Below are 16,208 nucleotides of genomic sequence, written 5' to 3'. Positions count from 1 at the left end.
ACAATGCAGTGACAGACGAAAAGTGGAAACAAAATGGGTCATTCAGTAGATTGTAGCTGGATGCCTCAAAGAAGGCTGCACTGTGCACTAGCAAATGTTTTTAATAACAAGTCAGAGGCACCAGCTCTGCAAGTATGCTTCTTCTAGCATGTGTCTGTCTTCTTGCCCGCTAGCCCTACCCGGGGGCTGTATGCCTGTAAATGATGAACCGAACCCCCCAACGAACGCCAACCAATGCATGTGAATCATTCGGCATTTATCCTCAAGCCTTGGTTTGAGGGTTCTTGCTGCCCTCGCCCGCCTCATCCCTGGACTTTGGTGGCTTCGGGACCCTCTCGTACGCATTCGGGCTGGGTCTCCTCTTCTGTTTACCATCGCCCTTCCTGCCATGTCTGTGATCATGACCGTCGTGATCGTCGCAGTTGTGATCCCGCTTGCTACCCTTGCCCTTGCCCTTGTGGTCTCCAGAAGGTATCCTCCTGCGACCGCCGTCATCTGCCTCCGAGTCGGACGAGTCAGAAGAGGAATCGGAGGAAGACTCGTCGCTGGATTCGTCAACCCCTTTCGGGCGGTGGTAGATGCAGCAGACTGAGCGTAATGAGGCGATTAGTAACGCGATACACAAGAACGAGGGGGGGGGGAGAAGCAAAGCATAGACTCTGATCCCGTACCTTTTGAACTCTTGCGTCCCAGACCCTCGTTATCCACTACGTCCTCGGCCCAGCGCACCGACTGCCGCGCTGGGGCATGCGCGCCTCTCAACCGAAGAATCGCCTGGGTGCCCGTCCGGCTCTGTGTGCTCGTTGTCTCCGTCTGGGTCTGGGAGGCGCCGGGCGCCGGGCGCTGCTGCGAACGATTTTGCACGGCCGCCATTGTGGTGGTGACGTGTGTGCGGTGTGGTTTGTCGGGGAGGAAGGAGAGCGGCGGAATCCGTAGGCGGTCGTGAGCAGATGCGCCTCTGTTGCAGACCTGAGGGCGGTTCTCACACCGAGAAGTCTCTAGTCAGCCGCTCGTCGAAAATTCTCGAACGGAGTTCCGAATTGTCGAGATGTACGTGCAGCGCGTTTCCCAGGAGTATGCGTCGTGGAGATTTGTTAAACAGCAGACAAGTCAAAAATACCCAGGGGTCGGAGCGGTTTGTTCATTTGTAGGTGGAAGGGGGGAAGGGAAGGTGGGATGCTTTTGTTATTTTTTGGGGGTGCCGGTTCAAGGACCGATTGTCAGGTACCCCACGTCATTCACTGGACCCACACATACAGCGGACCAGCGGTCGGGGGTTCCGCCGTCCAGAGGAACGCCGGCGCCGTAATGGTTCCGGATTCGGCGCATCCATCATACTGCCAACGGCCCGGGCCGGGCACGTCAACGGCCAGTACCTTCGTCATTTGGGACGCAACCGGATCTATTGACCCTCGACGCGGTTTCACACGTGAACATAGCTCAGCGAAACCTGATGTCATGGTTGCTTCTTTCAACTCGTCATCAGAACTGTACCGATGACGTTCATGGCTGCAATTCTGTAATGCATTACAGGTGTTGGTACAAGGTGGTATTACATGTATCTGTTTTTACAGATGATATACAGTATGTGGAGATAATTACAGAGCCACTATGTGGCCTCGCCGGTTCTCTTAGCTTCCTTGGCTGCCTTCTTCGCTCCCTTCATGCTCTTGCGAGGACGGCTTTTAATATCCTTCTTCGGAGATTTGTTTAGTAACCAGGCATTCATCGGCAAGCGCGAGCTAACGAATTTGCCCTCGGGAGACCAGACCTCAACGACAGGCCAGTTCGGTTCGGCAGACTTCGCAGGCTTCGCAGGCCGCTCCACCTTGGGCGCTGCCTGGCGCTGGGCCGCTTTCTCCATTGCAAGGAAGGGGTCGACGGGTTCAGGTTCTGACTCGGGCTGAGATTGTTCTTCAATGAAGGGCGCGCAGCCCTCGAAGAGCTTCCTTGTTCGTACCTGCGCCACAATTTCGACCCATCCGCAGCCTTCGATGAGGATATCGGTGGCAAGCACACGCCACGGGAGGTTTTCAACCTTCATGCCCGCGACGTCCTTGCGGGTGAGGGGCCCCGCTCGCTCTTTGGTCACGTCGTAGCGGAGCTCGAAGGACCCAGCCAGCTTGATTTTGTCGACAATGTCGGACATAGCGAGACTGGGCACTCGAGACGACTGTCTGGTCTGCTCATGGAACTCGACGGCCTTCTCTGTAGAGGTTGAGTGTTCGGGGAGGGGTGTAAAGTTATAGGCGAGGAAAACCAGATCCGGCGTGGTAGGGGTGATGCGAATAAGGCCACCCAGCAAGAGGGACTGGCCGGGCTTGAGCGAATGCTGCTCAGGCTTGATTCGGTGGTGCATGATGAGATCCTGTCGGTGCTCCGGCTTGACATAGTTCTCAAGGTTCGATCGAGCGACGCCAGGCAGGTCAATCAACTCCCCCTTTCCGTTTCCGAAAGGGATTCGAATAGGGGAAGCCGTGGTGCCAGGCAAAGATGACACAGTAGGCATCTCCGGGAAGTTACTTTCAGCTCGGGCGGGTGGCAGCAGTGCGTCCACGTCCAGACGATCGGCATTGCTCTCGAAAGGGTCGTCCGTCACGTACTGAGCACTGTCGCTGTCTTCTTCCTTTGCAAACATGGAGACTTCGAGAGGGTGTTTCGATGGGATGCTCGCCGTAGTACCTTTGGGAAAGACGGCATCGAACAACTGGCTCTTGCCAACGTTGACCTTTCCGACCATCCAGCCCGCCCCTCCACGCTCGTAGATTTCCTCCTTGAGCGACTTGGTCCACCAGCCCCTTTGCGCGCTGACGCACTTCACATTGCCCAGCCTGATGAGCTGACCGAATCTGCCGAGCGACCTGCGCAGCACCTCTCTCAGATATGGCATGAGCGAATCAACCTGCTCCTTCTTCGGCGCCAAAAGATCCGACCTCGTAATAATGAAGCTCATGTCGAATTTGCGGTCCTTAAAGTATCGTCCAGCCCTGTTTCGGCGGTTGCGGTGCTTCAGGTTAGCCTCGAGGACCTGGTGCAGATTGGGGATGAACGACATCGGGAAGTCGGCGGCGTCGATGATGTGGTAGATTTGGTTGTTTTTGAATGGCGACTCCTCGATCGTCTCGCGCAGGGAGTCCACGGTGGGGTGGAAGATGGGTTTTCCGGCGTGATGGTGTACCAGCTTGTGGCATCGATCGCAGAGCGGTGCCCTCTTAGTCGCAGGGCGTGATACTAATACTTGTTAGTGGTTGCTACAAGCATCGTGAGAAGGATCACGTACCAGCTCTATCCGATTCCAGCTCCTCGCCGTAGCGCAAAGCATTCGGGTCCAGGCCTAGCTCTGCAAGCTTGTCCGCCCCTAAGCGCTGCAGCACTTCTTCGACCAATATATCATCCTCGCGAAGCTTCTTCGCCGCCTCGTCATCCTTATCTGGTGCGAGGAACTCTTTTACAGCTTTCCTGCTGAGATCATAGTACCCAGCCTGCCCGGCATCACTCGTCTGACTTAAGGCACCACAGCCGGTACACTGCAATGGAAGCTTCTTGGTCGAAGACTTTGTGGGTTCAGTCGTAGGAGGTGGCGATGGTGTCTCAGATGCCGGGGTAGCGTCATTATGTATGCATCGCCTCTGTCTGTAGGGAAAGCTCCGGTGCGCCTCGGTAGTTGGCGCAAACGAGTGACGAGCGGACGCGGTGCCCAGTGACGGGCAGAGATACACCGGCACCTCTGCAAGGGCGGCTCGGTCGCCGATGCTCAGGGCGCTTCTGAGCCATCTTGACGACAACGCGCGATGCATTGTCGGAAATAAAAACGAACGGCTAGAATCAATGGCTCAGGAAATCGATTCCCTGTAGCTTTGCTTGTAGAGCTCAAAATTTCCCTGATCCCATTCCCCGTCCAAGCTGGCATGCGATAAGAACCCGCCAATTTTCTTATCAGGAAAAACCCCGGTCCGAAAAAAAAGGCAAGGGTCGCGGACAATTTTCAGAATCTCAACCACGCGATCGCAGGATAGAGGTATCTCCCGAAGGTGGCAGTGGAACCTCTGGATTGTAGCATTTCTGGAGAACTTCTCAGGTCGTCAAAATGACACGTGTAGGGCAGAGATGGCATGCTCTAAGAGCTGTAAGTTGTTACCGTCATGCAACTCCCACTCAATTGCGCCGTGCATGCTAACACTTCCCGTGTAGAAGGTACATATGATCGCCGATACAACCCGACATAGCTCTTAGGACAGCTTCAATTGACCCAAGAGAAACCCTCCAGATCCTGAACATACGCTTCGGCCCCGGCGCCGCAACACTTCCTTCCAATGTGACGAGGATACATATCGAGTTCGCCAGGCGCGCGGAGCAAGGCCACTTCGGCCCCAGGTCCGTCTACCCTATCCAACACGGCCCCCCGACCTCTCATTGCGAACATCGAGGGCACTCTCCCCGACAGGCGGATAGACAGGATAAATACTGACACTCCCGGACGAATAGGAAATTCTGGCGCGACATGCTTCCTCGCCTTAAGTTCTACAACCCCGCCATCCCCATGATCGTGAACCGCAAGTCCAACAACGAGGGCGCGGCTGTCATGTCCCTCTACTTCAGCACCGACAAACCCCTCGACCCGTCGACGCTTCCCCAACCGCCCTCCTCCGCCATCGACAACAGCAAGGCACCCGCTCCCGTAGACGGCGAGCGCGTCGTCAAGATCGACATCAAGAACAAGCACTCGGAAGAGATCCTTGAGCACTTCCTCGCCGAGACAAAGGCCGAGGCCGTCGTGCCGGGCCCGGAGGACGAGAACGAGATGAAGGCCGTCGAGGAGCTGCGAATCAAGGGAGAGAAGGACCGCCAGCGCAACTTGAAGATTCGCGAGGAAGAGAAGAAGGAGAAGGCTATGCTGGCTAGGGCGCGTGCTGAGGCTGGCTCTTAATAAGGGGGCCAGAGTCTGTACGAGTGGGCGTGGGAAGAAAAAAACTTGTATGAATATCCTGTACAAAATGTACCAAAAAAGAATCTCTGCATGAATCGGTGTGCAATGGGGTAACTTTGCACGTTTGAGTGCAGTACGTGTTGTAGAAATACGTAGCCTCTGCATTGCTTCGCGGGATCATCATCACAAGGAATGGTTACAATTGTTCATTATAAACTAGCTAATCAGGGGCTTATCGCCCATGTACATCCAAAACACCGATTTCCACCCAAGAAACCCGACCTGCCGGTTGTAGGCCAGGATGAAGCTTGCCAGCCACCCTGTCTAGATGCTTGTTGATACCCTTGAAAGGCTGCTGAGGCCATTGTCTTTATGTAACTCCGATACTAATGTTCCTTGTCGCCATTTACACATGATGCGCTTATTTCAATCCAAAGCCTTCGCTTTCGTGTACAGCGGTCCAGAGCATATGCTCCAGTCTTTCCCTTGACTGGTACCGTCGCAATGCCAGCATATTGAAGCAGGTTCGAGCTATGGGGTACCTGTTCTCGTCTTCGCCCAAGCATGTTATCTTGATAGGAAGGAGAGCAGCACCCATTGCCGGTACCCTGTCCGTGCCAGTGATGAAAGAGAGAAGCTTTCTCTGCTCCTCAGGGGCCGCCTCCTTGAAGGCGTCCCAGAACCATCCAATGACGGGCTCTACGCCGTCGGGCGTCTTCGAACCCCAGTTGTCATATTCGGCCACACCCCTGAGAGCATCCACATCCAGTGCGGTGTCAGAACCTCGGACGAGGAGTTCAATCTCTTCAGGCCTGAAAAGTGATAGAGCGTTGCCACCGCAAACAGTGTAGAAACCGCGCTTGAATGGCTCAAATTGCCGGGTAACCGCTGTTTCGAGTATGTATCTGACGTAAAGATTCACGTATTCGCCTCTGTTCGCATTGGTTACAGGTTTCCTCTCCCCTCCCGGACAGAGCGGGATTTGGGTCACAATCCCGTACTTCTCGACATCGACGACGAAGTCGAGCATGAAAGTGTCCTCTACATCGCCGTCGTACTCGAGTAATTGTTTAAGGCCGCTTGCAAGCCGTGGGCGATATTCTGCCAGGTCCTCAAGCGTGTAATTCATGGTCGGGCGAGGATGAGCCGAAGGCCCAGCAGACGAACTAGGAGCCGCTGCAAGAAGCTTTCGAAAGGCGAATGGTGGCAGCGCAACGTCCAAAATGGTGGAATTGTATATGGCCAGACCCAGTACGACGCCAACGAGGAAGTACTGATCAGAAGTTTCAAAGGAATTGGGGTTGAAGTAACAGAACCGAGAATCATCGTCGTACATGAACATGCCTACGGCTGCATTAGAGAAAAAAACCAGAATGAGGGCAGACTGAAACATACCATGCTCTGGGTTGAACACCTCACGGACGAGGAGAAGAAACCACTCTTTCTTGAGGCCTCCAGCATCAAGGCCCTCCTCGCCCTTGAAAGCAATGCGCAGCCCCTTTTTGATGTCTTCGCTGCCGCTTCCAATAACCTCGCTGACAGCCTTCAAGCTGTCGTCAACCAGGCACTCTCGCCGGACGTCAAGCATGAGGAACTGCGTGACGTTCCTCCGCGTCATGATGCTATCAAAGAAGGCATCTCGAGCTTTTGTCATCTGCTGCCTGCGTGCGTCGTGCTCTAGTATCTGGGATTTGGCCCAGACGCTTAACAGAAACGGATACTGGCAAAAGGCGAAACCGCCCCGTTTCGACTCCCAGGTTTCAAAGTCAGCCACCAGATCAGTGTAGTCAATCATGGTGTTGTAGAAATCACTGGTCGGGATTATTTGCCCATGTGCTTGTATGCCTCCTCTGTAGGTGCTGCTGCTCATGCTGCCCGACGTCTGGTCGGGGCGTCGAATATGCGTCATGTTGTTTGCCGCAAACACCAGAGACAAGACACGCGCTGCGGCCCGGATCTGCCAGTCTTCATTGTATACCATCTTCTTCGGTTGCTCCTTCTGTTTCTTCGAAGAGCCACGCTGCGTTCCCAATGCTGCATGCAACGAGGCTGCTGAGTGGCCAGCACTCATGTTTGGGATCAGGTCAGCCGTGATATCCACTTTGACCTCATACTTCTTTTCATTCTGACGAACAAGTCTGTACGTCAAAAATCCAGCGGCCAAATCCTTGAGCCTGATGAACCTAGACTCGGAGTACCGTGCAAACCATGTGATCAGGTGGTTCTGGCATGAGTTCGACGAGTTGGATATCAACCCTAGGATCCGCTTAATGATGACGGAGTGCTGTCCAGATACGGGGCCGGTTTTCAGTGTCGATCTGTCGTCTGCATATAGCTCCTCGCGTTTCAGCGATGGGCGTCTGCCATCCTTCTGTTGCGCCTGGAAGGTATTGGGTCCGCCGTGAAGCAACGGATTGTCCAGGATAATCAACAAGTATCTCAAATCTTCCGGGTCAGTCATGGGCCGGCCAGGACGCTTTAGTAGCGTTTCTGTGGCTTTCAATAAAGTCCTGTGGGTATGCTCCTGGCCGAAGAGAAGCTGAGATTCCAAAGCTCGGAGTTCAGTTGCTGACAAGGGTTCCGCACCCGAATCTTGGCTCATCTCCTCATAGATGGACATCCACGATTCTGCCGCGTTGATGACTGATCTATACCATTCCGATACTTCGTTCCATTCCACCTGTGGAGAGCGAGGCGTGATGAACGAGGGAACATCTTCGATCCGGTGTGAGGCCGACCGCTTATGACGTGCCCTACTCTGACTCCCGGTCCACCAGGTCCCGTTCTCGGCGAAGTCGCCGAGCAGGAGAAGCTTGGGATCAAGATCACAGATCGGAGATTCGGTATGCTGTTCTGTATACCTTGGTTCGGGCCTCGGGACAACGGGCCGTCGGGGGGCAGACTCGCTCCCTGATCGCACCGCCGTGGCAGGTCGGCGAGAAAGAAAAGACGAATTCACGCAGTGGAATGAGCCGAAGCACGTCGTAATGTAGTCTTCTAGGGGCTTGAAGATCCTCTTCGGGTCGTCGACATGCCAATATCTGGGGTCTGCAGGCCGCTGTCCACTTGTTTCCGTATTTAGTTGGCGCACGGAGGGTCGATCGGGGTACGAGGAAGAGAAGGATCTTGACGGCGCCGCTACACGGGGCGGCGGATTGGGGTGCAAGGTGGGCTGTTCAGGGAAACGGTAACCCGACCTATTGCCGTGGCTGTGTTCTCGCCTGTGACTCGGGACTTCGGTGGTCCTCGAAGTGCATGGCCGCTGACCTTGTTCCCTGAAAGGGTTGGACGGCACATGGTTCTCGGCAAATTCGCGATGTTCATCCTCAAAGCTCGAGGACCTCCTAATTGCCCTCGCCAAATGTGCTTGAATACATTGTCGGATCAGTCTCCTGGTCTGGTCGAGGGAAATGGGTCTGGCCTCATATCGTTCTGCCGGGCGGGTAATTTGTTTCGGGGGTGACAGCGATTCCTGAGATGGCCGCTGAAGCCACTTTGGGCCAGTGTTGGGCCTGGGGCTCTGATGGTCCGGGTGGAGGTCGTTGATGGTCACGCAGACGGTGCATTTGAAGACCCTTAGCTCTCGCGGCCAGCGCACCAGGGAACCGCAGGTCATACAGTTGCCTGTGGCGAAGTCCCGGCTGCCGCCATTCGTACCTCCTCTCTTGTGCGTGTTCGGCGGTGGCTTCGTCATGACGGGCGCATCGCCGTCAGAGTCGGTGTCATGAGCGGTGTCGGGGCGCTTCTTCTTGCTGGAGAAAAGCGAGGGGAACGGATGGCTCATGGAGCGGGAATGGGTCGGTCGGCGCGGGCGTCTTGGGTGGAAATCGGATTCGGATGAGCTCGAGTCGCCGTGCAGGTGGGAGTTATCCAAAATCGCATAGTCTGGCAGGCGTCCCAGTTGTCCAGGAGGTGCGTTTAGTGAGAGGCTATGTACCCGGGAAACTAGGTCGACGGAGGATTGACGGAGAGTAGGAGGCCGAAGAGGTGGAGCATGACGTTGGGATTGGGACCAAGGAGCCATATTTGCGAGCGAGGTCGTCTAATGTCTGCGACGGAGGCAACGGCAACGACAAGGGCATCGGCACTGCTTCTCCTCCAGGCAGCGAATAGGCATGGAGAAGATATGTACAGCGAGATAAGGTTAGACTTTCTCTCGAAAAGAAATTAAAAGGTGCATTACAGTCCCAAGGAAGGCGCGATAGGTTGTAGTGGGAAAGTGAGACGGTTAAGACGGGGAGGTGCGGCCAGAGGTAGGAGGAAGGGAGGTTCTACACTTTGTGTATAAATTCCAAGTTCCAGGTGTGTGTAAGTCAAAAGGACGGGACGAGACAATACAAGACACCAATGCAGAGAAGACAGGCTCGCGATGCAGGTCGGTGCATAAGGAGGAACTCTCCGATGCGCCAACACTGGGATTGTGCTGTGGCATTCGGGCCTAGCTTGGACGCCACCGAACGCCGGCGGCACTGATGGCCAAGCGCCTGGGGTTCGTTTGACTGAGGTATGGTGGCCTAGGAACTCCAACGTCGTTGTGTTTGTTGTTATTGGTGGTCAGGCCGGTCGAGGTGGTGGAATTGACCGCCTCCAGTGGCCCGGCCAACACCTTGCGCTGTGCACGCAAGGATATCAGACGATGGGACGATTCATCCGGATGTCACGACCTTGAACTGAGCGCCGCGATGTGCTTCCAAGTTCCACGCCCGTTCCTCGACCTCGAGTCGGGCTCGAGTCGGGCTCGGCCGAGGGCCTGAACAATCAATGTAATGGATGGCCGCAGTCACCCGACTCATAACACGCACTTCGGCATCCCGTCTCGTATCCAAAGCTGGGCGCGGAATCCCGTGGGGCGAATCAACGCTCAGCCCAGCCCATCGCAGCTCCAATATGATCACCATGTATGTAGTGTAATGCCACCTAGGCAGCCGGTCCCCGCGGCGCAGCGTGACTAACTGACCGACCGAGCGCCCCTTCCAATAACCCAAAAATGGCTTGTCACCCCCCGACATGGCATAGGGTCTGGCTCTAGCAATAAAAAGACTTTTGTGGCATTGCATCCATCGCATGAACTGCTATAGAGCTTGCTGTAATTAAGGCCCTGGAAACATCAAACATCAAACAGCAAACAGCGCCAACGTCAAAAAAGAATTCTGGGACCTGTGGAGCAATGTGAAATGTTGCAATTTCCATGTTGGCCCCCTCGCTCCCCTTCTTCCCCCCCTTGTCGCCCTCTAATAATTTTCTGTTAATCAAGGGTCCTAGGGGTAACCATTTGAGGCAGGGGTTGCTTTTTCGGGGCCCCAATTCCCTGGGCTGGATCCCACTGGCCCGCTCCCAACCTCTTCCCAGTGTAACCCAACCCAAACAGACGAGGCCGTCCGCGGCTGTAATAATCTGCAGGGGGAACACTCCAGCGTGCCTTACTTCCCGTTAGCACACACACAGAGTCACACACACATCGCACTGCAACTAGCAGCTCAAGGTCGCACTTCCCCGCAGCCGGCACGCGGCGGCCGGTCGGCCTGTTGTTTCCCCCATTTCCTTCCGAGTCCCGTCCATCTGCGCCAAGCTTGGCTAATTACTCGAATGAGAGAAAAGTCGATCGCCGATCCCCGGTTTGACCTGTCAAGGTCCGCGATTGGTTCTCTTCTCTGCCTCTGGTCGTCGCACTTTCGACTTCAACCATGACTTTCTGCGGACAACACACGTGCAAGAAACTACCTCGGCCGTTTCATCATCATTCTGCTTCATCCATGAATATGCTCTCTATCCGGCTTCTCCCCCAGGTCCCCCACCCATACTCAGACAGCCGCCCCCCCCCACGCTTATCGAGGAAGCTTAAGCTGCCCAGCTCTGGACGTGACGTCAAGATGTGAACCGGGAATGTTGGAAGCTGCAGAATGCTGCTCGTATTGATATTGCGAAATCGGTCGACGGAAGAGATCGCTTGTTGCAAGCGATCTGAACAATGCCATGAGAAGTGGATGTGGATGCGTGCCCGCTGTCTAGATTCAAATCGCTTATCGCTCATAATGCTGACAGGTACGGATTTAAGCTTCAAACATAGGAGCACGGGAGCTTGACTAGGTGCAAAAAAAAAAATGTTCATATTCTCATTCGTCATAATCCGAGCAACTACTACTGCCGGCCAACTTCAGTGCACTCTCCTACAGCAACTGAGCAAACTGGGGCGTTACGCTAAACGCACAGTCAATGAACTTGATCGAATCGTTGCACCAGTTGTTTTCCTCCGTGGCGACGCCCACCATCCTCGCCTTGTCGGACGTCTTGGCTCCCTTCTTGACGCTTCCATTAAATGTGGTCTCAAAGTCGCCCTTCACGATCTTCAGGTCGCCCTTCAGCTCAGCCAACACCTCGCCACTCTCGCTGCGAAGCTCAAACATGCTCACACCGTGATCAATCTCCAGTGGGCTGGGGTTGTACACCTTCATGGTGTTGACGAATCCGCCGCCCCGCTCCGCTGAGTTGATCTGCGCGAGCTTGGGGCCGCCCATGCCAACGATGGGCACGTCCTTGGCGTACTTGACCTTGGCTGACATACCGAGCGCCTTGATCGTGCAGTCGCCGTTGTCGAGTCTAAGCACCAACTGATTGTCGCACATGATGGCTTTGACGAACGCCATGAAGGCGTTGCGGTCCAGGATCTGGATGAGTTGGTCGTTGACAACAACTTCTGTTCCGCCCGACTTTGTCTTGACTTCGGGAAGGTTCAGTTTGCCAAAGCAGCCGCCGTTGAAAACCATGTCCACAGTCATTGGGGCCATGGTCGCGCCCATGGGTCCGGTGCCCGTGACCCTGCTCACGATGGTCATGACGAAGGAGCTGTAAGAGGTTTCAAAGGTCAGCAAAATGACGGACACCCAGAAGCAAGACCCGATCGGGGATAACTCACTCTGCCTTCGGCTGGGAGATCTTGATCGTCTCCACTTCCAGCTTGGAGCGGTTCAGAATAGCTTGAGTGATGGCTTCCATATTGGCTAGTCTGTCGATTTGTGGGGTTCTAGGAAGATGATGGCGTTGACTGAAATGAGATGGCGGTGGTATGAGTGAAGTCTTGAGTGCTGATGAAGCCGATTGATTTGTTCACAGCAGAGCAGACGATGGACGAAGTCTTTATACTCGCCTACCATCTCAACTGATATCTTGTGCATTATTCCCGCGACTCGTTGTCGTCGGAACACATGCAGCTTCAGCTGCAATGTGGCTACGAAGCTGCTGCGACGGTTATTTTGCCTCGGAACTTGAGCCCGTCTCCAACAAATCCACTCTCACAACAGAGTTCGCATAGTTGTTCGCATAGCTCTTTGCATAGCTTGCTGCCCTGCCACACCCCGTCCGACACTGACAAGGTCCCTGGGGGTTACAGCAAGAGCCATCAGATGAAGACAACTATACTATTCCTGGCAAGCCAACACAATGGATGACAACCCCCTGGCTGTATAGTCCGATCAAGCTACCGATCCCCCCAAACGGCAGCACCCTGTGCGTTGAAACACCATTTCGGTGTATGGCAAGGGGGGTTCCGCAGCCAAAGCAGGTACCAGCTCACGCACAACGCGCCACGCACCCGCACCCGCACCCGCATTCGCACAGCTCAAGCACCTGCAACGCTTCCCATCGTTCTCCGTCGCTTGGACGTACCGTTTCGAGAAGCATTGTCGCTTACGGGTTCCAGCTTCAGCTCCAAAGCTCGCCCCAGAACCCAGACCCGCGCCTCGGCCGGCGGCAAGTCTCAGCTTTAAGCGAGTCTCTCTTAACTAGCGTGTCAGCGTAACGAGAAGCCTACAAGTCCCAGACAACTAAGGGGGAGGCTGTGAAGACCGATTGCCGTGCAGTACCCCACCGCTGAGGCCAGAGCCAAGTCGAAGGAGAGAGGGAGAAGAGGGACAAATTAGCCATTGCCACGAATGGCTGTGCATTGTTGTTTGTTCGGTGACGCAGCTTGTTTGGTGTGAATATGCTTAATCTCGGTACTTTTGTGAGAAATGTTGGCAAACAATTGCATGTGCTTCACCGAGCAACTTCATGGGGTGGAGCAGCGCGGGGGCATTACCTATCGACCATGCCACGCAGTCTGGAAACAAACCATTGAAAAAGCATATCGTAGGGATTTGGTTGCAATCGCAAGGCGGGGTAGGCACATCTCGCGGTGTGGAGGGAAGGGGAAGAAGGGATGGGCTTCGGATGCGGGTGGCGGTGATGCGGAGTAGACTGCGTAATGCAATGCTTCGTCTCTCCTCGCCCAGTAGGATCTCCGTAGGACGCGCATCTCGGGAAAACAAGGAACTTTGGATCGGGATACAATGAACAAGTAGTCTTTGGAGGGAGCGGAGGGCGCGAGGCTACGTTCGGGACATGTGGTAGTTCATTTGCTCTCCAACTATCATGTGCGAGCATTTCCCTTTTGGTGTTTTTTCCCCCTTCCAAAACAACGCAAAGGAAAGACTGATAATATAAAGCTCTTTTCTCTCCTGAACGCTCCTTTCAACTCCGCAACCGCTCGCGCTAATAAAACTTTAAGCCAAAATCGACATAAACAACTATTCAAGCCCCAACATCAAACTCATAAAACTCGTCAAACTCGTCAGAGTCACCTGGCAACCGGTCCGCTACAACCCGCCCCGGCCAAGCCTCGCCGTCAAGCTCCGATCCGGTATATGTCCAAGCCAGGAAACGGCAACCACGAGAAACGGCGGTCTTCGGATGGCGATGAGGAGCGGACGTCCTGCCATGCTGGCGCAGAGACCCCTTACACCCCGGTAGCGTCATCGAAAACAATGGCGGCCTTGATGGCGCTCTTGTTCTTGATGGACTCCAAAGCCTCGCCGAACTGCTCGAGCTTGAAGGTCTTGTTGACGATGCCCTTGGTCTTGACCTTGCCGGAGTCGAGGTAGTCGATGGTAGCAGCTGCACGACATCAGTCAGTCTTTTAACCTCCACAGCCACAGAGACTGGTTGGTACGTACGGAACATGTAAGTCTCGGAGAAGGAACCGAGGATGGTGATCTCGTCGCCAAAGATCTTGGAAGGGGGCCATGAGACGCGGGCAGAGCTGTTGTAGACACTGGAGGGGGTAAACGTTAGCTTCTATTGTATAAAAAAAGCTCTTGGGAGATGGTTCTCGAGCTTACCCGTAGACGACGAGCTTGCCGCCGCGGCGGACGTAGTTGATGGCGTCCTCGAGGATCTTGACGGAGCCGGTGGCCTCAACAACGACGTCGAAACCGTACGGGTTGTCCTTCTGGAGCTGGGTGAACTGGACCTCGGGCTCGGAACGCGAAAGTTCGATGTAGTTGTCAGCGGCGTCGAGGCTGCGGGCAAGGTCCATCTTGAGGCCCTGGGGGGCGGCGATGGTGACGTTGCAGCCACCGTTGTGGCGCATCAGCTGGGCGAGCATCTAACCGGGGCATTCTAGTCAGAAAGATGGAGGGAGGGAAGATGCAGCTTTCGGAGCTTCTTGGTTCACTCACCAGACCTGTGGGACCGGCACCGAACATGAGAACGCTGGAGCCGAGACGGGGGCGGATCTTGTCAAGGCCGTGGCACGCGCAGGAAGCAGGCTCCAGCAGAGTGGCATCGACGTCGTTGAGGTTGTGGATCTTGAATACCTTGCCGGCAGGGTAGGCGCAGTACTCAGCGAAACCGCCGTTCATGGTGACACCATGAGCCTCGAACTAGATAGAGAGCGTGTTAGTAGTCCGGAGCTTGACCATGTAAGCTGGAAGGTAGGGGGCCGTACGTGCTCGCAGAGCAGAAGCTCCCCGCGGCGGCAGTAGAAGCACTCATTGCAAAGCTCGCTGTTGTCTGCGGCGACGCGGTCGCCGACCTTGAAGTCTTTGACTTTCTGTGTTTCTGTGTTAGCAAAGAGGGTCGTTCTTGAGGTTAGGGAACCATGCGTACGGGACCGACGGCGGCGACGACACCAACAGTCTCGTGGCCCGGAATCAGGGGGAACTTGGCAATGAACTCTCCCTCGTGAATGTGCTGCCAAGAATATCAGCCATGCAGCTCCGGGAGCACAACGTTTTTAAAGTTCGTGAGAGGTCGGGTGGTTTACCAAGTCTGAGGCGTTGTGTTAGTCGTACATGTCCCCCCCCCCCGGCTGACCTCGACTTGCATTACGCATGCCATGCAAAGGGAAGGATGCAGTTTTACTCACCAGTGCCACAAACACCGCAGGCTCGAACCTTGACCAAGACGTCATTCTCCCGCAGCTCTGGAAGAGGAACCTGGACAATTGACCAATCCTCGGGCTTCTCATATCTGAATGAGGGGTCAGCTTATCGCCGAAGGAGTAATATCCCCAGAAAGTCAAGTTGCGCGTTGCGCGGGGTACACTGTTTCGTCGCGGGGATCGGGGAGCTGGGGGTTGACCCTAAGAAAAGCGTACCGGAGAGCCTTCATCTGCTTGGGGAGGTTCGCCATGTTGGTTATGCTGTTGGTTTGTGGTTGGTTACTAAACGGGCTGTTGATACAGCTAGGTGAAGTGAAGCCGGATCAGTATCACATCTCGACGTGTAAGTGAGCTCAACCAGCGCCAGAGGAAGGGCAGGGTGGGCAATGAGGCTGGAGACATACTTGGAAAGAATTTCACGTGGAGAGAAAGGACGGCGAGTAGACTTGGGGTTGACTCTGAAATGGAGATTCAGGAGGCGGCAACTGCAGCTTTATATACCGCCTCGTACACAAGCCTCTGTTCTAGTGACGCGGGGAATGGGCACATCTTGGGATGGAGATGGGACCAAGGCCCAAGGCGTTGGCTGGCATGTCCGAGGTCAGGGTACCTACCTCCAAACCCTCCCTGGGCTTGCATTGTACGCTCTAGCCGGCGAGCTTTCGATAGCTACACCGAATGAATGCACATCTTCACTCGTACAGTACCGTGCAGCACGTTTAGTGTAGTTGCATCCAACCCCACATCCGCATCCCGCGTCCATATCGACGTACCACTCGGCCATCAAATGACGGGACAAACACGAGGCGGGCATGTCACGCCGTGAGCAAGGGCCGGCCTGAACTGGCCAAACAATGATCGATGAGAGCGGGAAACATCTGAGGATTAACGGAGCCTTTGGCAGACCTTGAAGCTGGGCAAAGTCTCCTGGCCATGCCCCCTGTCCATCCTAAAATCGCCCCGCCTCGAAAGCTCCAACGCCGGCTGCACACTCGCCGTCATCACGCAGGGCTAGCAACCCGACTTCCTGGCCTGGAAAAAAAAATTGGGGAAGGCACCCCGCGAGAGCAATCATACTGCAGGGGA

The 16,208-nt window shown here is 55.0% G+C and overlaps 6 protein-coding genes across 6 annotated transcripts; 1 reads left to right on the top strand and 5 right to left on the bottom strand.

The window, feature by feature from the left end:
* Positions 1–262: 262 nt before the first annotated feature.
* Positions 263–873, bottom strand: EsH8_II_000784 (type 1 protein phosphatase-activating protein YPI1; the record flags this gene model as incomplete). The annotated part of the gene is made up of 2 exons (XM_083264082.1): positions 263–588; positions 672–873. The coding sequence occupies 2 exons, from the start codon at positions 871–873 to the stop codon at positions 263–265; spliced, it is 528 nt and encodes a 175-aa protein (XP_083121404.1).
* Positions 874–1,609: 736 nt separating this feature from the next.
* Positions 1,610–3,797, bottom strand: EsH8_II_000783 (uncharacterized protein; the record flags this gene model as incomplete). The annotated part of the gene is made up of 2 exons (XM_083264081.1): positions 1,610–3,231; positions 3,281–3,797. 2 exons carry the CDS (start codon positions 3,795–3,797, stop codon positions 1,610–1,612), a joined length of 2,139 nt encoding a protein of 712 aa, XP_083121403.1.
* Positions 3,798–4,087: 290 nt separating this feature from the next.
* Positions 4,088–4,927, top strand: EsH8_II_000782 (mitochondrial 54S ribosomal protein mL61; the record flags this gene model as incomplete). The annotated part of the gene is made up of 3 exons (XM_083264080.1): positions 4,088–4,126; positions 4,268–4,374; positions 4,486–4,927. The coding sequence occupies 3 exons, from the start codon at positions 4,088–4,090 to the stop codon at positions 4,925–4,927; spliced, it is 588 nt and encodes a 195-aa protein (XP_083121402.1).
* A 421-nt stretch (positions 4,928–5,348) lies between these two features.
* Positions 5,349–8,951, bottom strand: EsH8_II_000781 (HECT-type E3 ubiquitin-protein ligase; the record flags this gene model as incomplete). The annotated part of the gene is made up of 2 exons (XM_083264079.1): positions 5,349–6,271; positions 6,323–8,951. 2 exons carry the CDS (start codon positions 8,949–8,951, stop codon positions 5,349–5,351), a joined length of 3,552 nt encoding a protein of 1,183 aa, XP_083121401.1.
* Positions 8,952–11,094: 2,143 nt separating this feature from the next.
* EsH8_II_000780 (uncharacterized protein) lies at positions 11,095–11,920 on the bottom strand (the record flags this gene model as incomplete). Its single annotated transcript, XM_083264078.1, has 2 exons — positions 11,095–11,770; positions 11,841–11,920. 2 exons carry the CDS (start codon positions 11,918–11,920, stop codon positions 11,095–11,097), a joined length of 756 nt encoding a protein of 251 aa, XP_083121400.1.
* Positions 11,921–13,697: 1,777 nt separating this feature from the next.
* EsH8_II_000779 (zinc-dependent alcohol dehydrogenase family protein) lies at positions 13,698–15,373 on the bottom strand (the record flags this gene model as incomplete). The annotated part of the gene is made up of 9 exons (XM_083264077.1): positions 13,698–13,855; positions 13,915–14,012; positions 14,080–14,345; positions 14,419–14,622; positions 14,688–14,792; positions 14,849–14,932; positions 15,006–15,010; positions 15,108–15,211; positions 15,339–15,373. 9 exons carry the CDS (start codon positions 15,371–15,373, stop codon positions 13,698–13,700), a joined length of 1,059 nt encoding a protein of 352 aa, XP_083121399.1.
* Positions 15,374–16,208: the final 835 nt, after the last annotated feature.

Source organism: Colletotrichum jinshuiense, chromosome 2, assembly GCF_051148585.1.
Source record: "Colletotrichum jinshuiense chromosome 2, complete sequence".
NCBI lineage: Eukaryota > Fungi > Ascomycota > Sordariomycetes > Glomerellales > Glomerellaceae > Colletotrichum > Colletotrichum jinshuiense.
The sequence above is the reverse complement of the archived record's forward strand: the minus strand, read 5'-3'. Positions and strand labels throughout refer to the sequence as shown.